General features: G+C 40.8%; 1 protein-coding gene across 1 annotated transcript; it reads left to right on the top strand.

The window, feature by feature from the left end:
• Positions 1-264: 264 nt before the first annotated feature.
• Positions 265-22,000, top strand: inpp5jb (inositol polyphosphate-5-phosphatase Jb). The gene is made up of 13 exons (XM_034691526.1): positions 265-1,031; positions 5,698-6,215; positions 8,801-8,908; positions 9,319-9,427; positions 15,314-15,430; positions 16,049-16,224; positions 16,423-16,534; positions 16,965-17,074; positions 17,275-17,482; positions 18,337-18,474; positions 18,581-18,664; positions 18,747-18,851; positions 19,075-22,000. Exons 2-13 carry the CDS (start codon positions 5,710-5,712, stop codon positions 19,405-19,407), a joined length of 2,106 nt encoding a protein of 701 aa, XP_034547417.1. The 5' UTR covers positions 265-1,031; positions 5,698-5,709; the 3' UTR covers positions 19,408-22,000.

Below are 22,000 nucleotides of genomic sequence, written 5' to 3'. Positions count from 1 at the left end.
GTGTTTTGCTAATGTAATTTTGTTTTAAAAAATGTAAAAAAAAATTCCAAAATGTAAATTTGTCTACAACTTTGTAAAAGTGTTTCATCTTATGTAAATTTGTTTTGTCCTTCAGGGCCACCTTACTGTTGCTCAAGCAAGTGTAATGACAGCTGGCGTTTTGTCTTGACAATGTCACACGACATATGGCTATTTAAAAGACAGGTGCTCCTGTGTAGTGTCAAAGTGAGACCATACAACCGTCATACTTTTTATCCCCTGCATTTCGCAATACCAACCTCCAGGAGGAAGTAGTGCGTCGCCATAGACTGTGAAGACATAGAGCAGCTCTCCCAAATCTACAGAGATGAATGGTAGGAATTAGGCTCGTGCCATGAATTAAATTAATGGTTAGTGTTTGGCACAGTTGTCATAGAAAACAGCAATCAGTCAGTCACCTGACACGTAACAGACATGACGAATTATCCGACCGTGCAACAAACAGCAGCCATGTTTGTAGGCGTCACTGCCATCTCTACCTGCTGTAGTTCTGTGAGCTTCTGAGTCAGGCTTTACTGTAATTATCAGCCGAATACCGTTGGCAGGCAGAAGCTGCTGGTGTACGGAAGCAGTCACTCTGTTGCTCTCCCCCGCCGTCTTCTGTCATTTTGAAGGGCACGGGACAGCCCATAGAACACAGGCGTGTGTGCGTGTGCAGCTGCAGCCTGTGTCTTTAAGCGCAGACGGAGACATTTGTGTCACTGAGATGTAGCCTGCCTGCTGAATCTGTCGCGAGCATCGCTCCAAACCCACCTGCTCCTCCTCACAGTCTTCAACCCGCTGAGGAAGGAGAGAAGGAAGGTGCTGTGATGCCTATGATTTCATCTGAGAGGCAACTGGAAAGGAAAGTTTAGGGTGTTTTTTTGGGTCCTTAGAGGGGTAATTTTACACCTTTCCAGAGACTCCAGACCGACCGTCCTCGACATCTGCAGAAACGGTTTACTCAAAATCCAGCTGCTGTTAAAACCCCCAACACAGAAGAACCAAAACAGGTAAAGGGATCAATATGCCTTTTGTTTATATTCCTAACTTATGCATTCACAATGTTGTATGGCATGCTACTATTATTCATTGGTATTAATAAAAATAAAAATACATATTACCTAGTAAGGCAATATTGTTTACTTAAATAGTGAAAGCTGACCCTCATGCTTTTGCTCTGTCTGCCTGAGAATATATTGATCTTCATTGGTGTGCTTTTTAGAATTTGTTGGTAACTTAGGACCATTTTGAAAAATAAATAAATAATAAATGACAACATAAATTCACAATTTTCCCTCCTTTTACGTTACTAGAGGCGATGCTGATGAATCATAATCAGGAAGTAACCCATAAGAAATGTGCACTTACACTGACTCTCTCTGATATTTTCCTCCCTCATCTCTGACACACATATACACAAAAGCATGCACACTCATGCACCCATGACTATGATTATATCTGATGGCAAAACATTGAATAAACATAACCTTCATCTTCATTTTCAGCTTGAAAAAATGTGTCCTTGAAGTTTGAGTGTAATTAGGCCAGATACTTTATCTGCAGAGTCTGTCCTCTTTCTGCCCACACATCAGACTTTTCAGTATTAGTATAGAAATGTATGCATTTGCCGTGGGCCATATAATAGTACCTTGTAAGTATACAAGGTAGAATCTGTGTTCTCTTGTTTATATAACGGATAGTATAACAGACATCAAATGTCACAGCCTGTCAGAAAACCTTGTTTTGTTTGTCAGGCATATTTGCATGTCTATCTGTAGCCATAAGCTGGTTTATATAACTAAATCTTCTTATGAATTTGCATTGTCTGGTATTTTTGCATGCTCTACTCCTATTCGTTTTGGTGCAGAATGTATTCAGACTGCTTGCTGTTAAATGTATTTATACAATGTAATGTATCAGTTGCGCAGAGGAATGATTAGGATGAAAACATGATTATTTGTGGCTACACCACATTCCAAAAACAACAACTGATCTGATGTGACTGAAATCGCTCACCTAACAGGTTTTCTACTGAAAAGCTGGGTTTGTAATTTGTGTGTATTTCTCAATCCTGTTTCCTAATCAGTGTCTGTCTTGGCAGGAAGGAACACTCAGTGCAATGAACCAACAACTCTTGAAGACAGTGTTTAGTCTTCATGCACATGTAGACATTTGTGCACATGTACTGAGCCTGTCTCATGTGCCAGTCCAAGCCCAGATAACTATTTTTATTTTCTCTAATTAGTGTTGGTTATTTAACAGGATTTCATGAAATAGGTTAATTTGCAGACAGGTTATATTGGACTGAGAAAAGTGGACATCCCAATTACTGGACTTTGTTGAATGCATGCATGACATATACTTTGAAATCAGCTGCTGCTTGACAAAAAACAGCATGGTTCTTCTCCACAGAGAGCTCTTCAAGCAGAATGATGCCTCAGTAAATGTTTCCATTCGGCTGATTTCTGTAATCGTTAATTGACAGGCTCTGAAACTGCAGCTTACAGTCTAATTTTGCAGTGCAGACATTATTCTGTGTGTTGTCAGCACATGTCTTTGGCGTTACACTGTAAGGCGACTCATTCTGACATCCTCCAGCCTCGGCTGTGACCTGATCAGAGAGATGAGGCCTGCTGGATACAGGGGAGAGATACACAATGGCACTAGGACCTGGAGGAGCCATCTACAGCTGTGGCAGCAGCTGCCTGTGTCATTTCTGTCTGGGTCATCATTAGTATCCCTGTCACAGGGGCATATGGCCCTGGAGGCCCTGAACACCAACACTCTACTTTGCTGTAATTTCAACAATAAACTCTGAAGAGGTGTGCGGAGTATGAATCATACTGGTGGTTCAATCTCTGTGACAGCACAAGGCAGAGACATGTATCTAGGACAATGACATGAGATGAAAAAGAAAAGTTCCTTAACATGTATAACTACAGATAAGAAGACATGAAGTATGTCTCTTGACCCTTTGATTGCAACAATATACAAAACGATCTGTGTTTCCAAATATACCATTGTTGGAATGCTGCTTGGGTCCTGTTGTTTGCTTGGTTACATCCTCCCTGCTCTCTCAGCTCTCACCCCCTCAGGAGGGTGCATGTAAACACCATGACACATTTGTTATTATCAAATCATTCCCCTTGCTCCTGTGAACGTGAGTGGAATAGGAAGTGTTAGTCTGACATGACTGTTCCAAAAGAGGGAAATATTTGGCTCCTGCTCTGTCATATGCATCAGCAGCAACGTTTTTGTGTGAGAAAGATTAACTGACTGAATTTAGACGTAGGCTGCGTAAAATATAAAATACAGAGAAACCTCTGCATGTGCTTCCTCCACATCTCACACATGCTTTCATTCCCATGGTCCCCCTCCCCTCTCATACTCCTTCCCATGTTCCTGCACACACTTGAATGCACATTAACGACAACTATGATGTATTTCCAGTTGTTTTGAGGGAGGCCGCTGGGGCTCTGGAACATTGATGTCATTGATAGTGGCTGTGAGGTGGTTGGCTGAAGGAAACAATACAGAGCATGTCGCTGGAGGAGCACAAGTGTCACCTCAGAGCGCAGGCGGTATGGGAGAGGAAAGAAACAAAAAGGTTTGAGGTTGAGAGGGAAAATGATAATATGTGAATATGGACGAAAAATTGGTGGGGTGAGCGTTTAAATGCCCATAAATGTGAAGGTGGGTAAGAAGGAACGACAGAGTCTGGGAGAAGATGTGGAGAGAGAGGGATTAGAGAAATTGGACGATAAGAGAGAGCGAAAAAGAGAGAGAGTGGGGATTAAAGCTTGGAAAAATAGATAGTGCCAGAGGGAAGTGTGAGAGGATCAATTTGGAGACGTTCTGCAAAGAGACACAGCGCTGTCACTGAATGGGCTGTCTCGCTCTCGCTTCCCTCGCCTCGTTTTGCACCCACCCACTCCCACGTGTGCCAAGCTGCCCTCCCACACTCCCCCCAACAAAATACCATACATGGGCCATAAGAATACATCATGCCCAGCCCGGCACCAGGTTATTGGTGGACTGAAAGACCTGCGTGTTTCTGGGCGCATGTTGAGTACAGAGGCAGCCCTCCTCCCATGGCCCTCGTCTCTTCAAGGTCATGTGAATAATTATGAGGGAGCGATGTTGTTGCTCCCCGAGCACATGACCTCTGCCTCTTTTCTGACCAAGAATATATAGGACATCTTTTCAACCGTGTACTAAATACAAAGGGTAAATAGCTGGCTTGATTTTACTTGATAGCGTCCTCATACCCTCATGAAATATACATTTTCAGTCGGGTTTCACGTGTTTCACCTCTACAACCACTGACTGATGGATCTGGGTCGAGCTGCCTCTGCATTTTGCCCAAGTCTCTTCCTTTTTGGGGATTGGACATTCCAACAAGCAGAAGACTATGTCCCTTTACATGTGGTGATGTCATTTTAACATCTAAGTTTTAAGAATACTTGCTCCTTTGTTTCAGTGTCATCTCAGGTAATGAAAAATGATGGACTATGAAGAGCCTTATGTCTGTTTTCTTTGATTTTCCATCAGCTGTAGGGCAATGTTCCACGGAAGATAACATTTTTCTGAGTGCCATTCTTTGCCCATGGTCATGTTTGTTTTTACCAGACCATTTCATTATGATGTAAAATACTCAAATTGAAATATTTTTAATAAACGGACCTTACTGCAGCTTTAATTGATATTGTCTTATATCTTTCTCCAAAAGAACAATTCCAAGCAGATATTTATTTATACACAACTGAATCAACTGCATGCAATAGCTTAAATTCCTTTTTTGTCCACTTCCCCTGCTCTTTCTGTTTATGTGATCTCTGCAGCTCCCCTCTCTCCGGTTTGTTGTTTATTTCCATGCTGTTGACTTTGCTGTTCTGGCCCGTACAACGGTTCCTCATATTAGTGTGTGGCAGGTGCTCTGAGCTGATATGAACTGACTGAGCGTCTCACTGGTTTACTGGAAGACTGGCAGGCGACTCAGACGCAAACTAGAGAGGATGATAAACTGTGTCCAGACCCTTTTTCTACCCCTTCCAAATACCCCTCCAAAAGCTCTGTGAGGTTAGGACAGGAGGAGAGTACATCCCTTCATGTCTCTGTTTCTTGCTGCTTCCAAACTGTTGTGTTTATATATTGGTACTCTACATTTTTGTGTTGGATATTTCTTCATTTAACATTCTTACACATTGTGTAGTGTGTATTCTCAAACATCAGATGTGTGCAGCTATGTTCATCTGATTTCAAGGCAGGTAATTGAAGAGTCACAATGATGGGAGTCCGAGTGACTCACGTAGTTGTCCTGTTGGGTCAACAGGGTCTCATGACTCATCAGCTGGACTGACTGACTGTCTTTGTAAAGAAGGCTGCATGTGATTCCGTCTTTTGTTTCAGCGGTAGATATTCTGTTTGTATCTTTTGGATCCTTTTTAAATGTATCACACCCATCCATTTTTTATCATCACAACAGAGATCGTGCTTCTGTTCTGATCCTTACAGTGTTACAGTGTGCAAGTCATTTGTACAATTCTGATGCTACATGAATAATTTATGTTCAAGTTTAGTTGTGTCAGGTGCTCAAGATGACTTAAATTCCTTCAATGTAAACCTGAAGTACTTCATTGCAAATTAAAATAATCCTGTCTTTGATATTTGTAACAGCATCCCTCAGAAATGGACCAAGATAGTCCAAGCCAAAGCCAAACACCAAAGGAGAACCCAAATGATGCAGCAGAAGTTTCAACAACTCCAGCCCCAGCACCAAATATAGAAGCTCCAGCTCCTCATTCCACCTCCAGCCAGCCTGCAGCTCCCGGCAGGCCTCGTAGGCCGCAGAGAAGTGCCAGAGTCGAGGGCTCTGTAGACGTCTCAGAACCCAGACTAGAGCCCAAAGCCGAGCCCTCTCCCGAGGCCGACAAGGACCAATGCACTCCAGATGGATCGGTGCCAAGCAGGCCCAAACCCTCTCGCTCTGCAGCAGGCAAACCAGCAGGAGAGCACACCAGGCCTGGCATCAAGGCTGGTCCTAAAGGTGCAGGGCACCACCCAGTTAGGGCCGCCTCCGTCCCACACGCCCCTGCAAGCAGGCCTGCAGTCCCTCACCTGAACCCTCATGCACAGAGAGCCCTCTCTGTGGCAGGTACAGCTGACACTCAGGCCCAGACTGTTGAAGACTTCAGGCAAGTTCTCTCATCTGAATGTGTGTGTGTGTGTGTGTGTGTGTGTGTGTGTGTGTGTGTGTGTGTGTGTGTGTGTGTGTGTGTGTGTGTGTGTGTGTGTGTGTGTGTGTGTGTGTGTGGACATTCGTGTCTCAGCATGTCTGCATGCTACTTTCAATCCCAGGCAGCTGAGAAACACAAACATGGTACACTGGGCATTTGTTTTTATACACAGACTGTTAACATACAGTTTACATAAAGCCAGAATCTGGCCATTATTGCAAAATAATGTAATAACGGTTGTTTAAAAAAAATATTTTGATATGCTTTGGGTTACTTTTTATATTGGGTCAATATTTTTTCCAACATTTTTTCACAAATTCAACATTCAAGTATGTGTCATTTGAGTAAATGATTTCCTTTTCTATTAAGATACTTTGGAAACACTTCTGACTCATTTTAAGGAGCTAAACATGTGCAAGCGTGTTAAGAGTGACACATTTTTACTCTAATATCCTGTGAAAGGACTCTGTCTTTCTTTCCCACTGGATGTTCTCTCGTTTATGTGGGCGGGCCTCTAACCACTCCCACCTTCAGACGGCTGTGAAGCTCTGTATGCCAAACCAGATTTTTGGATTTGATTTGGCAGCTGAAAAAAACCCAAAGTTGGTTAAATTGTAGAAGAAGACAGACTTACATCTTGGTCTTCTGGAACCTTGTTTGGGATGTTGTACAAGAGAAAACACAGCTGCAGGCGACAAAAATGATTTAAGGCGGATTCAGGTCAAGAAAATGAAGAAAATTTCAGTCCTAACATATATGCTTTGTTGATTTTGCATGCTGCGGCTTTTCGAGAGTCAGTTTGAAGTGGAAGATTTCTGATAACATTCCCAGCGTAGTGAGCCTGCTGCTTTTTATAGAACATTCCTGGTGTATTGTCTTGGGAACTGAACCTCAAGTGCCCTGGAACAACTGTGACATCTGCACTCTCATGGCCTTTATGTGTCTGATACGCTGTGTTACTAATTCAATTTACCCACACTGTGTCTTTATTTATATGTGTTATTCTGGTAAATCGTTCAATAGGTCACTCACCTCACACATGTTGCATTAAATTTAGATCTGTAAACGTGTAGAATACTTGGAATCTTGCTGTATGCATTTTCATTCCATGTGTTTTCTGAAGTGAACACAAAGGGGATCATTTGTGCCCTCTGTATATACAGGTCACATTGTGTCTATCAGAGAACTAACATTATGTATTTACTAGGAATGAGCGATATTATCCTCCCTCCGATATTATCGGCCGATATTGTCTTAAAAATGTAATATCAGGAATTATTGATATCAGGTTTTACAACCAATGTTTGTTCGGTAGGCTTTAGCAATTCCGAGCCTGCATGAACCCAGCATGGGACGTTCACAGGCGCACTTGATGATGTATAACAACAACAACAACAACACGCTAGACTCGTGGGTTGCTAACCATGGCTAACAAGCTTGCACACCCGGTGCATGAGATGGTGGTCCGTGGTTTAGAACTGTTTCCAAGTGTCACCTACGAATCTTAAATTTTCAATTTGGAATGACTGCAAAGCGTTGGTTATGCGAGGAGGATACAAGGCATCTTCCTTTAATACATCAAATTTGATCTCCCATCTCAAGAAGAATCTTTCTTGTTTTCATTTGCACTATTTTGAGAGAGCAGGGCGATGGAGCCCAGTTTATAATTTAATGATTGTATTATTTTCCAAGTTATGGCCATTTCCTCATTCATTGAACTTGGAATAAAAGAGGACTATATTTGTTCACTACTCTGAACTGAAGATATGCATTTTCCCTGTTTTGATATTGCCTGTAGTGTTGTTGGTGGCAAAATGTTTCTCTCTAAAATCTCTAAAAAATAATAAATATGGCAGTGCCATATTGGCACTTATTTCCTTAACTTAAGTTGAAGTTGTTCTTTTATTTTGCACAAACAGTGTGTACATTTCGAAAGCCATGTTGCATTATGTATGCATCCAGTGGGGCATAACAATGCAATTAGGCATAATGTGTTAATTACACAATAGGAGATATGTTATGTCGTTACCAAACAGTTTTGGTGTTAAAAGCCTGAATATATCGGTATTGGGTGATATTGGTATCGGAAATTAAGAGTTGGACAATATCGGAATATCATATATCGGCAGAAAAGCCAATACCGAGCATCCCTAGTATTTACCCAGCTAAACACATCTTTTTGTTAATATTTACACAGGTGACCCTGAGCTGATGATTTCACATGTTTAAATGCACAGTACTACCATACTGTATACAGGGCGTCAGTGCTGTCCTGTTTGTAAAATCACATTGCACAAGGAATCTAAAAATAAATACTAGATATGAAATGAGAGAAAAATCAAGTGTACTCTCAAGACTTTGAACAATTGTAGCAAGAACTTGAGAGACAGGTGAATGTGAGTGTTACCCAGACAGACGTCTGATTCATTGAGATGTATAAATCAAAGAGTTTTGCTACCTCGCTTAGTCAGCAGGTTAAGACACTGAGGTGTGTGAGAGATGTGTGTATACAAGAGATATTACATAATGCTCTTTTCCAACAGGGTGCACATCATCACTTGGAACGTGGGTTCGGCCATGCCACCTGATGACATCACTTCCTTGCTGGGGCTGAATGTCAGCGATGGAAACACAGACATGTACATCATTGGGTGAGTGTTGTGAGTGTGGTGCAGCAGTTATCTACTTCACATAACAGCTTCACCACAGACCCTGCCGCTAATGTGGCTCATAACTGAAACACAATGATGTCTTTCCTCATGACTGTTATTTTTATTTATGTATTAATCCACTATTCAAGTCAAGTCAAGCTTTATTTATGAAGCACATTTAAAACAACCTCAGTTGACCAAAGTGCCGTACAGATATTAAAATACAATATAACCATACACAATATAACAATAAATAAAACAGTAAAAGAATAGTAAGAGCTTAATTTTGGAAATAAAAGAGTAAAAAAGTAAAAAACTATTACATCAGTAAGGCTCCCACTTATCAGCTTACATATGTGTCTGCTGTTGACCCAAGTCTATGTTGTTACTGTGTGTCGTTTTTCTTCAAGGCTGCAGGAGGTGAACTCTATGATTAACAAAAGGCTCAAAGATGTCCTCTTCACAGACCAGTGGAGCGAAGTCTGCATGGAGAGACTCAGCCCCTTTGGTTATGTGCTGGTTAGTAATTGCATTTATTGTTAACACATATGCATGCTCTCATAGTAACATGTGGAACAGATTAGATTCAGACTGTTGGAATTTTGGGAACGCTGATGAGATCTCTGCTTCCTGCTGCTGTTTTAGCTCATTTTGTTCCCTGAGCAACGAATGAGCTGATCATTTATAACAAGCGTGTAATGTCAGTGTATCTGCTATCTTCCGTTGTCTGCTAAGCTGATAAGTCAAGCTCTCACTGTTCTTTATTCTCACTGTGTGCCTTTATGCCTGCTTACCAGCCCCCTCTTCTCTATTTTTCTATTGCCCACACATACCCAGTATACTACCTCATATATTTTCAGTACTCTTTGATAAATAAAACATTTAAAGTATGGTAACTTTTATGTAAAATATCCACAGGCAAACTAAGCCACTGATATAGAAATCATCAAAAATCCTTTGTAAAAGCATTTTACAGGTTGCATGATGCACACATACAGTGGCTGTGGTTGGTCTCCGTCTGCCTACATTTGAAATACTTGTCTCTGGTGAGCCACAGAGTGTGAATCAGCTGCTGAGCTAAAAGAGCTAGACAAATGTCTCCCAGGATGCTGTTTTATTTTTGGATCACGTTGCTGTCAGTGTTGATGGGCCTCTGACTCTGGGACTGACACTATCCTGCAGCTATCTCATGGTCCACTGTGTTTGAAGCTCGTTAAAAAAAACGTATCCATGTGACTTTTTTGTGTACTTCATGAGGGCCTTAACACTGTGCGTCAGTAGAAGGGGTGTGTTATTTTGTCTTCTTATGTAGGAATCTGTCATGTCATTATATAGTGGTCAGACATGAAAGTAAGAAGACACCCCCAGTGGGGCAGAGAGAGTCCTCTCACCAAGACTCATTGTCAGGTTCAAGCTGTAACTGCTGCGAAGACAAGAGAGTTAACTCGAATCAGCTCTCTTTTTGCAGAAACAGAGTCAACAAGACTCTCTTTTGGCTATTCAACACGCAAGTGCTGATTGTCACAATATTTTTGTTTATGTAATCCCCAATGTGGATGCACAAATTAAAAAAGGCATTTTTTTCTGCCCTTTATCTCTAATTGCAGAGTTGAACAACATATTGAATATGCTGCAGTATGACTCTGTTAAAAGTGTGATATATTGGTTTGACCTTTTCTGAAATGTTGTTGACTGGGCATTTGATTTATTCCTCTGTGAATCAGCAAAAGCAAACTGCGATTAAATGACTGAACTTGCAGAGTTATTACAGGCCTCTTACAGTCTTGATTTTTGTATTGTTAATCATGTGATTTATTATTTTTTGGTTGAGGTGTATAGAGAATTTAAAAAAAACATGACTTAAACCTTCTTAAACAAAACACCTAACCTAGTTTTAACTATTGTGTGGCTTTTAAGTACTCTGATACTGTTTTCAGTATTTGTAGACACTTTAATAACAACAACATAACATGTGAAAAAAGGCAAACCACTGGCATGTTTAATATTAATTTGTGAAGCCAATATGACAATAAATCAAATCTAACACCCTTTAAAACTCTAGTAGATGATCAACACACTTCTAATTTCGATTTTGATCAAAGAACCAATGATGAAGATGTTCATGTTTCTGCCTTAATCACTGTTGGAATGAATGAGCCATTACTTAGCTCTGAATATTTTCCTAAGTCCAACACTGCCCTGCAAACATGAACTAGTTAATCAGAAATAATTTCTTCAGTTATGTCGGTGGTGTACATTTTCAAATATACCCCACAGCATGCATTCTCCCACAGATACACAGGCACGTACACACTTGTCTCTTGGCTTAAATGTATATTTGTTCAATGCCAAAAGTAGCATGACAGCTTTCAGGAGCACTGATGTTGATAAGAAATGCTTTTCAACTAGAGGCCCTTTTCATATTGCTGGTTCAAAGCACAATATTTGTGCCCCTGTACAGTCTCACTTTAAATAAAAACATCACAGAGGTGTAAGGTTATGACTAAGTCATCCCACTGTTGTGCTGGTGTTGTTCGAAGAAAAAGTCTGACTTCATACATGAAAATTTCCCTCAGTTGCAACAAAAAAACATTTTGTAGATTTAAACTGCACATTGTAATGGGTAGTGCAGTTCTTGATGGACAGGCTTTTCTCAGCACAACATCATCAGCAGTGGTAGCACCTGAGGCATTACAGAGGCAAGAATGGATGTGGTGGTCCCAGTGGTGAGAAAAGTGGAACAGACCATGGCCCAAATAGAGAAACGGGCTCTCAATAACCTAAAATGAATTTTGAGTTATTGTTGGAGTTTTCTGAGTTTTAATTTTTGAAAAAAATGTAATTCTAAATTTGATAATCAAAATAATATTTTTTTTTAAAAATGAACAAAGTTCTGAATTCTCTATCTGGAATTAATGTAGAGTCCCTCACTGTGAGGCCCCTCTCACCCCTATCAAATGAGCAAAATGGTTCAGTCTGCCCTGTAACAGGATTCATCTAGCTGCTGTCAAAAAAGCCAAGTGAGTGATGGTGAAGCACCATGTCTTCCACAAAGATTCAAATTCAGGATATCCAAGAGAAAAGAAAAGAGGAGAAAGAGAGAGAGCAGGTTGGAGAAGTAGGTTTTCAAGTTGTTTGATTTAAAAGGAAGGTGAGCACAATTTGTTTAGTTTAGTTTGGTCAGACTGGTGGACAGCTGTTAATCTAGCTGGGAATATATTTGGTTCTTTCATGAACCTTGCAATTCTTGATGAGCAGTATCTGGATTTGAGGGCCCTTACTTTATGGAGCTAGATGTTCTGGGTTCTGCCCGCTGAACACCAGACTCCCCTTTTAAATTTGCATAATACACTGGAAAGTAGATAATCCTTAGTGCTGTGGTTAGCTCTGCTCTCTCACAACAGGCTGGATCAGGGATCAAACCCCAACAAGGGCATTCCAGCAAGAAGCCACACTGTTCTAGCTTTCTTCCACTAGAATCTTGACCAAGCTTTCAAATTATGTATGTCATGGCTAAGACATTTAGAATGATGTGGTGTCGCCCTACTGGAGTGTGGACCACCTAATGTACCATAATGTACTGGCAAGTGAATCAACCCTAACAAGTAATGATTGCAAGGCAGCATGTAGGTGCAGTGTTTTTGAAGTTCCATATAGTGGAAACCATGTAAAGCCCCAAAAGTAGGTACAGAAAGGTGACACAGACAGTAGTAAGCTCTGCCAACTCATTGTGAGAAGGATTGAGGTTCTAGTCTGGCGCGTTCCGTGAGAAGCCACAATGTTCTGGCTTTCCACCATTGGATTGTGGACCTTGCTTTTGAATTACGTGGTGTGATGGTTTGGACTGCTATCTTTTTGTGAAAGGGTTGTTGTTTTAGGATGGTGCTATCTGACAAGATCAGTGTATGTGTTCATTCTTCTTTATGCAGGCAGCCCATTTTTTGTGGTGGTTAGCCCTTCTGCCTTACAGCAGAATTAATCCCAGTTCAGTTCCTGGCCGAAACCTTCCTTTGTGGAGCCAGAGTGCTCTAGCTTTCTCTCAAAAGACTGGGATTTTAAAACTACTAGAATTAACGGAATAGTAAATAAATCCAAAATATTTAGCGCTGGTTGTAAGTTGGTGTGGTGGTTAGCCCTGACTCTCAACAGAAGCTGCAATACAATTTTGAACTTCCAGAGTGAAATTGGAAGGTTGATGTTGTAGCAGTTCAAGTCTGGATTTGAAGTTGAAGTTTGAAGCAAGAGTGTTCTGGCTTTCTCTTACTGGAGTCTGGGCCATGATTGCAAATTACTAGAATGAACTTGAAAGTCCGGAAATCCTTGAAAGGGGTAGTGGAGTATTTTTGAAGTGGCGGTGTTTGAGGTACTTGTCAATAGTAAGTGTATTAGCCACAGGGGACGTTGGCCTCTGTGTTGAGAAACCGGACAGGGAGCCGGAACGGGATCTAGGATATCAACTGCTACAAATGAGGCTAGCTCTACCACATCATTTAGCTCATTTTAAGAAACTTCAACAAAAGCACTATTCACACAGTAAGTATATGCTCTATTTGGAAATTTGCCAGCACTTCAATTTTCCGTCAGAAATACTATTCATTTTGCACTATCGTAAGTGAAAAGTGTTCCTCCGCCTGCAACGCAATGATCAGCTAATTGGTCTATGATGTACGAGTCACTGATAAATTGGGAATTTTGACATTTTTGCATCTCAGTTTGGCATAATTCTAAGCCCTAAATGCCCAAGATTACCCAGCAGACACACTAATGGCTGTAGAGTTTATAAGGTCCCCTCAGTCTTCCCCTTCAACAGCCAACAGTGTGTTTTGATAAGGTAGTGTGGATCATTGGCTCTGTCATCATGCAATACAAATCAAGAAGAGCCAAACACTTACTTTGAAGGTCTGTGAAGATTGTCAGTCATCCAGGTCATTGTAAGTCAAAGCTTGATCCAAAAATGCAGCTGGACTTGGTTGTAATTCTTGAGGATGTTTCACCTCTTCTCTAAAAGGCTTCAGTTCTAGACCAGCACGTTATAAAGTATGCACACAGATTTGCAACCTGTGCACATGGATTGGCACATGACTCCTTTTTGTTCTTGACCTGGCACCTAGGGGGACATGTAGAAATGTGCTTCCCAACCTCACAGTATCGGAAGATATAGTTAAGATGTAGTTATAGTTGGGCAGTGGTGGTTAGGCCCAATGTGATGTCTTTTCACAGGTCCCAGAATTCATCATGACACCCCTGGAGGCTAGATGGGATCAACCTGAACTGACGGAGCAGGCAGGACAGAAAAACACTGTCTGTGTGTGCATATTTGAGTGATTGTGAAGCTCTCACTGTGTATTTACACATTGGGTCCCTCGTGCCTCTACAATGCTGTAGCAAGCCGTAACACACACACACACACACACACACACACACACACACACACACACACACACACACACACACACACACACACACACACACACACACACACACACACACACACACACACACACACACAGAGATACACATAAACATTCCACAAATAAAGTTGGTTCTCTTTACGGTTCAGTTGAATCCATTACGCAACAAAGTTGTTGAAATAGCTAGTCTGTATACAAGCGAAAGGAAAGGGTCTTGTGTCACGTGGAGATGCGTGCCTCCATTACTGCCCACAGGGCATTTCAGGCAGAGTGTGATCATGCTGCTGTAGCCTGTGGTTGGGGGGTTGGGATGTGTGGACCACTGGAGAGAGAGAGAGGGGGCTGATAATAGATATATGGTGAGGGGCTTGAATAAGGATGCAAATTCCTCATCTTGTTCCACTTGAAAAATTCACATCACACCTCTGCCCCTCTTGTATGGTACAAAAGTATGTGGGCTTTTCTTTATATTACAGAAACAATCATTTCAAATTCTGCATATTATCATGTAGCATAACACACACAAGTGCTCAAGATGATGATGGAGGGTTTGGAGGAGGCAGAGGCTTGATTATTGAGTGACTGAAGTGTGTTCATTATGTTTCCTCTACAAAGCGGTTTGGTACAACAGCCAGGGCAGACCACAAGCAATGGCCTCCTTAATGTGCAGTGCTTCATGTGGAGTAGGAAGAGAGCTGGGCCACAGACTCCTGCAGGGTGAAATGGAAATGCAAGTGGGGAGAAAGAGGAGGGAGAATGAGAGAGGCAGAAAGTAAAGCAGAGCAACAGCAACAGCAGAAATGAACTAACATTGCTCGAAAATTTGTATATTTAAATTGTAGTGCAAATTTAAAGAAAGCTACCCTGAACTTTATAGCTTCTTTCTCAGAATTATGCAAAGTGCTTCCAGATAACTGTTCATCTATTCACTTTATCAGCTTGTTCTTTGTCTTTAACCTCATGTCCATCTCTCACATGTCTGTCCGTCCTTTAGGTGACCTCTCAACGGATGCAGGGTTTGTTACTGCTGGTCTTTTCCAAGTACTTCCATCTGCCCTTCCTCCGAGGAGTCCAGACCGAGACCACACGCACCGGTTTGGGGGGTTACTGGGTGAGATGCCTGTGACACTACTCTGTTATCAGCGCTGTATAAAGGGAAATTACTAATGTGGAAGCTTAGCTGCACTCTTAGTGAGAGTGACTTGACTAGCTGACAGACTGGGTCTGACAGACAGTTTGTCACTTTGGTTCTACATTTTTGCCCCTGTTACTTTTGGTAAAATTGTGTTACAACCAGTTTTATGAGAATACTTAATAAGGGGTAAGCATTCTCTCTAAATGAAAACAAACAACACCAAGACAGAAATAAGCATATTTTTGTTTTAGTGGGTCAGACCTGCCAGCAGAACAGTGGGATGAAATCTGCAGACTCATCCTGTCCCCCTGCTGAGCGCTTACCGTTAACATTAAGTATTAATGAAGCTCTTCACTGCTCCTTAATGAACAAACTTCCTGTTTGTCTGTGGCACTGACACTAACATCACTCAATACAGAAAAACACTGACACACCACTTTGCACCAGCCCATAATTGACTGTAGTAATTAAATGGCTTTATTTAGTTCTGCTTCCAGAGACATGGTGGAAAAGATAACACAACTTTTTCTTTTTGAAAGCTTTACGCCTCCTTTCCTCAAATATTTCTTGATTCTCTGCTTGTGGTTGTTTTAGGGAAACAAAGGTGGTGTGAGCGCCCGCATGTCTGTGTTTGGCCACACCATCTGCTTCCTGAACTGCCACCTGCCGGCACACATGGAAAACTCGGAACAGCGCATGGAGGACTTTGAGAGCATCCTGCAGCAGCAGCAGTTTGAGGGCCAGGCTGCCACTGGGGTTCTTGACCACGAGTGCGTACCACTCACAGGCACACATTAATTGTATTACTCTGTATGATATGCAGTAATGAAAATGATAATTAGCTCTGATGTATCTGTAATCTGTTTTGTTTAAATCCTCATCATTATGAGAAAAGGCATGTCAAATCAATATTGCATAGCTTCAAAGACTTGCATTTATCAATAATGTAACTCTGTCTTTCCTCTCAGTGTGGTATTCTGGTTTGGAGATCTCAATTTCCGCATCGATGAGCTGGAAATGCAAGTTGTAAAATCAGCCATCGATAACAACAAGTATTCAATGTTGTTGGAAAAGGATCAGGTAAATATTTGTAAAAAGCCTGATATACTGTAAAGGACAAAAGAGCATGAAAGTTATTCTAACTCGTTTGCATGTGATCTTTCTAAAGAGCACTGAATGCAACCTACCCCCTAGCTCCTCTGCCTTTGTGTGAGCTCATCATGGTTACTTTTGACTCAATTTATACTTTTTAAGAAAACAATGAATCTATAAATTACTACTCTCTGTACAAAAAATTATTACTTCCCAAATCTTATTTTATTATAAAAACTATTGTAATAATTTGCTAACTAATAAGCTAAAACAATGTTAAAAAATCAGAAGCTATGCACTGTGTTGGTAGTGCCACTAGAGGGCAATAGAGAAACACACTTTCCTCCTCAGGGAGCTGTCAGTGAATACCAGACACAAGTCCACCATGTGTGATGTCCACTAACTCTTATTGTTACAGCTCAACATGGCCAAAGACAGTGAGACAGTATTGGAGGGTTTTCAAGAGGGGCCGCTGAAATTCCCTCCCACCTACAAGTTTGATGTTGGAACAAACACATACGACACAAGGTGGGTGATGCCAGAGGAGCTGTTAAGAAAAAGTCCACTGATAAGTTAATATAGAGCCTAGCTCAGTAAAAGTGTCCTCTCTGAAAGGTTCTCAGCAGCCTGAGGGGAGCATGAGAATGCTACCATCCTCATTGGATATTTGACAAAATGCTTTCTTCTGCTCTTGCTCTATCATTCTTTTTTTTTTTTTTTACCCCCAGTGGGAAGAAGCGCAAACCAGCTTGGACCGACCGCATCCTGTGGCGCCTGAGAGCGACTGCGCCTGCAGGGGCTGCTCTCAGTGCAGGGAAGCGTGGCTCCATGTCAGGGTTGACCAGCGGGGCCAAAGTGACACAGCACAACTACAGAAGTTACATGGAGTACACTGTTAGTGACCACAAACCAGTGTCCTCAATCTTTACCCTACAGGTGAGAGACATTGTTAAGATGACTGATGGCTTAGGCATTTGTGATTTGTTTTCATACCTGCACCACTACAGCTCTATAATGCAATGTTTGCTTTCACCACTGTTAGCACCAAAGAAACATTATTGTTATCTGAACTCAATCTGCTGTACAATAACTAATACACTTTCTTTGTTAACTCCATATCTAATAAATATTCCAGATTTCTGCTGGCTTATTTAAAATAACAGGAATCCAGTGACCATGTGCTCAAACTTTACATTTCTATTTGCTTTAATATTTTAACTATGCATAAAAGGAAATTTAGGGAATTATGGGTAAGGTCCCAATTGACCATGCCTGTTGACTTAATGTATATAGATATAATAACACAATTTACACAGTGAATAAATGCTGAATGAAGTATTTAAACATAGTAGGCATGTATACAAAAACTATCTTAATATGTGGAGAGGAATGTGGAAAAAAAATCTGTTCCATATACAAATCCTTATCCATATCTTGTTAAAAAAATATAAGCTGACACAAACCCACACAGGTGAAGATAAATAAAGTATAAAATAGTTTTAAAAATATGAAAACTTTGGGGCGCCGTTGGCCTAGCGGTCTAAGCACGCCCCATATACAGAGGCCATAGTCCTCATCTCAAAGGTCGCAGGCTCGATTCCAGTCTCGACAATTTGCTGCATATCTTCCCCCACTCTCTACTCCCCACATTTCCTGTCTCTCTCCAACTGTCCTGTCCATTCAAGGCTATATATATATATATATATATATATATACATTTTTTTTTTTTTAAGTGAAAACTTTTCATTATTTTGCTCTGTTTGAATGTCTGTTATATATGTCTGCTGTTGTTCCCTTACAAGGTGGATGTCCCCCTGGTCATACTCATAGTGGAGGATGAGTGGAATAGTATTCCTGATGCCATTGTTAAATTTAAGCTGACCCCCAACTTTGCTCGAAGTTCCTGGGACTGGATTGGACTGTACAAGGTAAAAAAAACTTCTACCAAAGTAACATGTATCATATGAAGACACATTGTCAGAAAATCATCAGAACAAATGGTTTCTTTTTGTGGCTGTGCGGCTGCCCTCTTAGGTGGGTTTCAAACACCATAAGGACTATGTAGGATATGTGTGGGCCAAGCAAGAGGAGAACGACTTTCTTCGACAAGAGCAGCAGGTAATGTAGACAATATGTGCTGATTAATTTCCATAGATTGTGTTATTTCATATCTAATAGATGTTGACTTACTGTTTTCCAGATTGTCTTTACCGAGGAGGAATTGCCCAAAGACTCAGGGGACTTCATCTTGGGTTACTATAGCAACAACATGAGCACCATTGTGGGTGTAACCGAGCCATTTCAGGTAATCATGACTTTGATGCTGCTTTTTGAAGGTTAAAGCCATCACCTGTATTACTTATCAGAGGGTGACATTACATCTGTTGTATAATTTCACTGCTGGTGTTCCCACTTACATTTTTACAATGTGTTTAACTTCCTGTCCTGACATTTTGATGCTCTTTCTCCATATTCCACCTCCTCCATCCTACTCTTATCCTCTCTTTTTAAAAAAAATCTATTTGTAGATCCAGCTTCCAACCACAGGTCCTGACCACAGTTCTTCAGACAGCTCTGACTTCAGCTCAGAAGATGACAGCACTGTTGTCCTCATGAAAACAAGGTCCCGCAGTCCAAGTCCTCGCAAAAAGCACCGAGGCCATCACAGCAGCCACAGCGGCAGCCGTTCAGGCAGCCCAGCTCGGGCTAAGATAAAAGAGCCTGATGTCGCTGATGGATCTTCACCCAGCACCACAGCAACAGCTGAGTGTGAGTCCACAGGACCTCCAGCAGAGGGCAGCAGCAGCAAAGTGTCTGCCTCTACTGAGAGGGAAAAAGAAACAGGGGATGCAGGAGTGTGATACTTGTGTCCTGCTGTTGTCAAAGGTTACATAGCCAACTGTTGTGTCTTTTATCACATACATTTACTACGCTGTATGTTTTCTGTAATGAAATGATACAGTTTCTAATGCCATTCTTTTCAGGAACAGCCTTCTGGTTGGTCCAGAAGGCTAACTTTGCCTTGAGTTATTAAGCTGTGCACATTGTATGTTTTTATTTGTAAATCTTTCACACTGTCCTGTTTTTCTTCTACCTTTGTCCGTTCTCAGGTGTGGACAGTACAGGGAGCTGACACCTTGCATTAAGAAATACTCAAGGATTTATAACTGTATAGTCATGTAGAGTAAAAGAGTAGTTACGAAACACTCTTCAGAAACCATCTTTCCTACATCTTGACAGAGGTTTGAAACTCTGCAGTGAAGTACCTAGCAGGCAGCAAACTGCATGCAAGTGTCAAATAACAGCTATGAAAGTATGAAAAATTGGCACAGACATTGCTTCTAGATCACTAACTTTGCTTTGGCTGTGGAACATGCATCTATTATGACACAAATCTGCTCAGACTGATATGCATTCTGCAAATCTTTAAACAGCCATGCATTTAGTCTTGTAAGTATGATCTCACTCTTTTGGATAATTCCTCTATTGGAAATTCAGCATGCATTATTTAACAACATAACCTGCAAGAGGTGGGTTGACTCGTCCACCAATGGGAAGAAAGCCCTTTCAGGTTTCTTATAAACAGAGCAGTATCAAATTAGGTAGGGACGGAGGGGTTCAGGGAGGCTTGGCAGTGGTTGCAGTACATGTCAGAGGAAAGAGTGAATGTGAGCGTAAAGGCCTTTAAATAGAGCGCCAAATCAGTGCAGGAAGATTTAATATGTGTGGGAGACTACTTGTTAGCTAACCCTGCATAGCTGCCAGAGCTAGTTTATGAATTGTTGGGCACTAACTCTGCTGGTAAATATCTGAGCTAGGAAACACACTGTATGTTGCTGTGGCACACATACTATCATGTGTAGTAATGGGCTTTACCTAAATTAACCCACCACCAAATTGTTTTAGATTTTATTTACTCAGAGAATTAAGTTATCTTTATGTTGTTTTCAAACATACTAAAAACAAAACATTTCTGTCTCGTTGTTGTTTTGAACATTGGCTGATAATCAATTTGGAGATCCAAAAAATGTGAGCAGGAACTGAGCTATGTAGTGCTCAAACAGGGCTTTACATTATACTGCAGGTAGTATGGTACGCTGTTGACATGTTTCACTATTATAAAATCACAATGTTTTTTTTTCATAAATCAGATCTTATTTTTTTATATGATTTTAGACTTTAGTTTTTTTTTTGCTGTTTGTATGGTTGTTTTTGTTAACGCTTGCCCACATCCCCCATTTATGAACTTGGTGATTAGCTGACAGTGACAGTCACAGTAGTCGTGTTGCATAGTTACTGTGTGACCTCTGATGCACCGTATTAGACACTTTGTACTTTTGGGCTGTTAGCATAGGACAGTGAATACTGTTGTAGCTGTAACCTCAGTGTGTATGTCTGTAATCAGTTTTTGTGTGTATGTGTTTTTATGGATGTGTGAGTGTTTTTGATGGAGGAGCGTGTGCGTGTATGTGTGTGTGTGTGTGTGTGTGTGTAGCTAACCTTGGCAGTGAATAAGGTGCGACTGTTTGCATGGTTTGCTGCTGGACATACTGTACATTCCGGTACTGTGATTTTTGTGCCGTAAAGTGGTTTTTGACTCCTATTTGTTATAATAGTGGCTGTGAAAATTATTAGTCCAACACTGTTAAGGGCAGAATATGAATTTAATGAACTACAGTGTAAGTGTTAGGTGAAGAAAATGCAGGACAGTTATGCTTGCATTCACTTGAAGTTGTTTGAATCATTTCTTGGTGCACTCGTTTTTTTATTGAATGGAAAATCTTTTGGACCCTTTGTGCAGAGTGACATGTTAAAAAATGTTCAAGATTGTATGACTTTGTCCTACTCTATAGCTAATTTAGATAAGTATGATCAGTTCTGCAGTCATGATCAAGTGACATTTTGTTTGTGAAATGTAATTGAAAAATTATCTGTCTACAGAATGTTATTGCTTTGTAATTATGTGGCTAAAATAGAAGAAGTATGTGTGTAAAGGACAAATATCAAGTACAAAAAAAATAGAAGACAATCTATGCCACAAAGATTATTTTACTTAAATCATGTATTTATTTTCTTATTTATCTATTAAATGAGCCTGAATTCTGCTGGCCAGTGAGGGAGCATCATTTCAGTGGAAATGTTAAAGTTATATAACAGAATACTGATAACTATTTTTTTGTTATTAGGAACTATGAAGTGATTTCTCCAGTGATCACAAAAAAAGAGTGCTGTCTGTCCTGAGTGTCCTCATAATTATTGCCATTGCTTGATAAATGGGTAGTATGTTTCTTGTGTAGTTTTATAAGTAAAAAGCCCTATGTATTGAAGAGGCTGAGTGGCAGGGGGTAGAAATGAAGAATGGGGCATAAAGGCAGATAAGAGAGATCAAGAAACACAAACCATGACTAGGATCATAATGTGATTTCAGAGAGAAAATAAAGTTGATGGCTTTAA

The sequence above is a fragment of the Notolabrus celidotus genome, chromosome 9 (assembly GCF_009762535.1).
Source record: "Notolabrus celidotus isolate fNotCel1 chromosome 9, fNotCel1.pri, whole genome shotgun sequence".
NCBI classification, from domain to species: Eukaryota; Metazoa; Chordata; class Actinopteri; order Labriformes; family Labridae; genus Notolabrus; species Notolabrus celidotus.
This window is presented reverse-complemented; position numbering and strand designations above follow the sequence as displayed.

What these genes read in the sequence shown, in the direction of transcription:
- inpp5jb (XM_034691526.1), top strand. Translation starts at nt 5,710, where the DNA reads ATGGACCAAGATAGTCCAAGCCAAAGCCAAACACCAAAGGAGAACCCA. An exon ending in CAGACTGTTGAAGACTTCAG is followed by an intron (nt 6,216 to 8,800) that starts GCAAGTTCTCTC and finishes CTTTTCCAACAG; the next exon opens with GGTGCACATCATCACTTGGA. An exon ending in TGTTGTTGGAAAAGGATCAG is followed by an intron (nt 16,535 to 16,964) that starts GTAAATATTTGT and finishes TTATTGTTACAG; the next exon opens with CTCAACATGGCCAAAGACAG.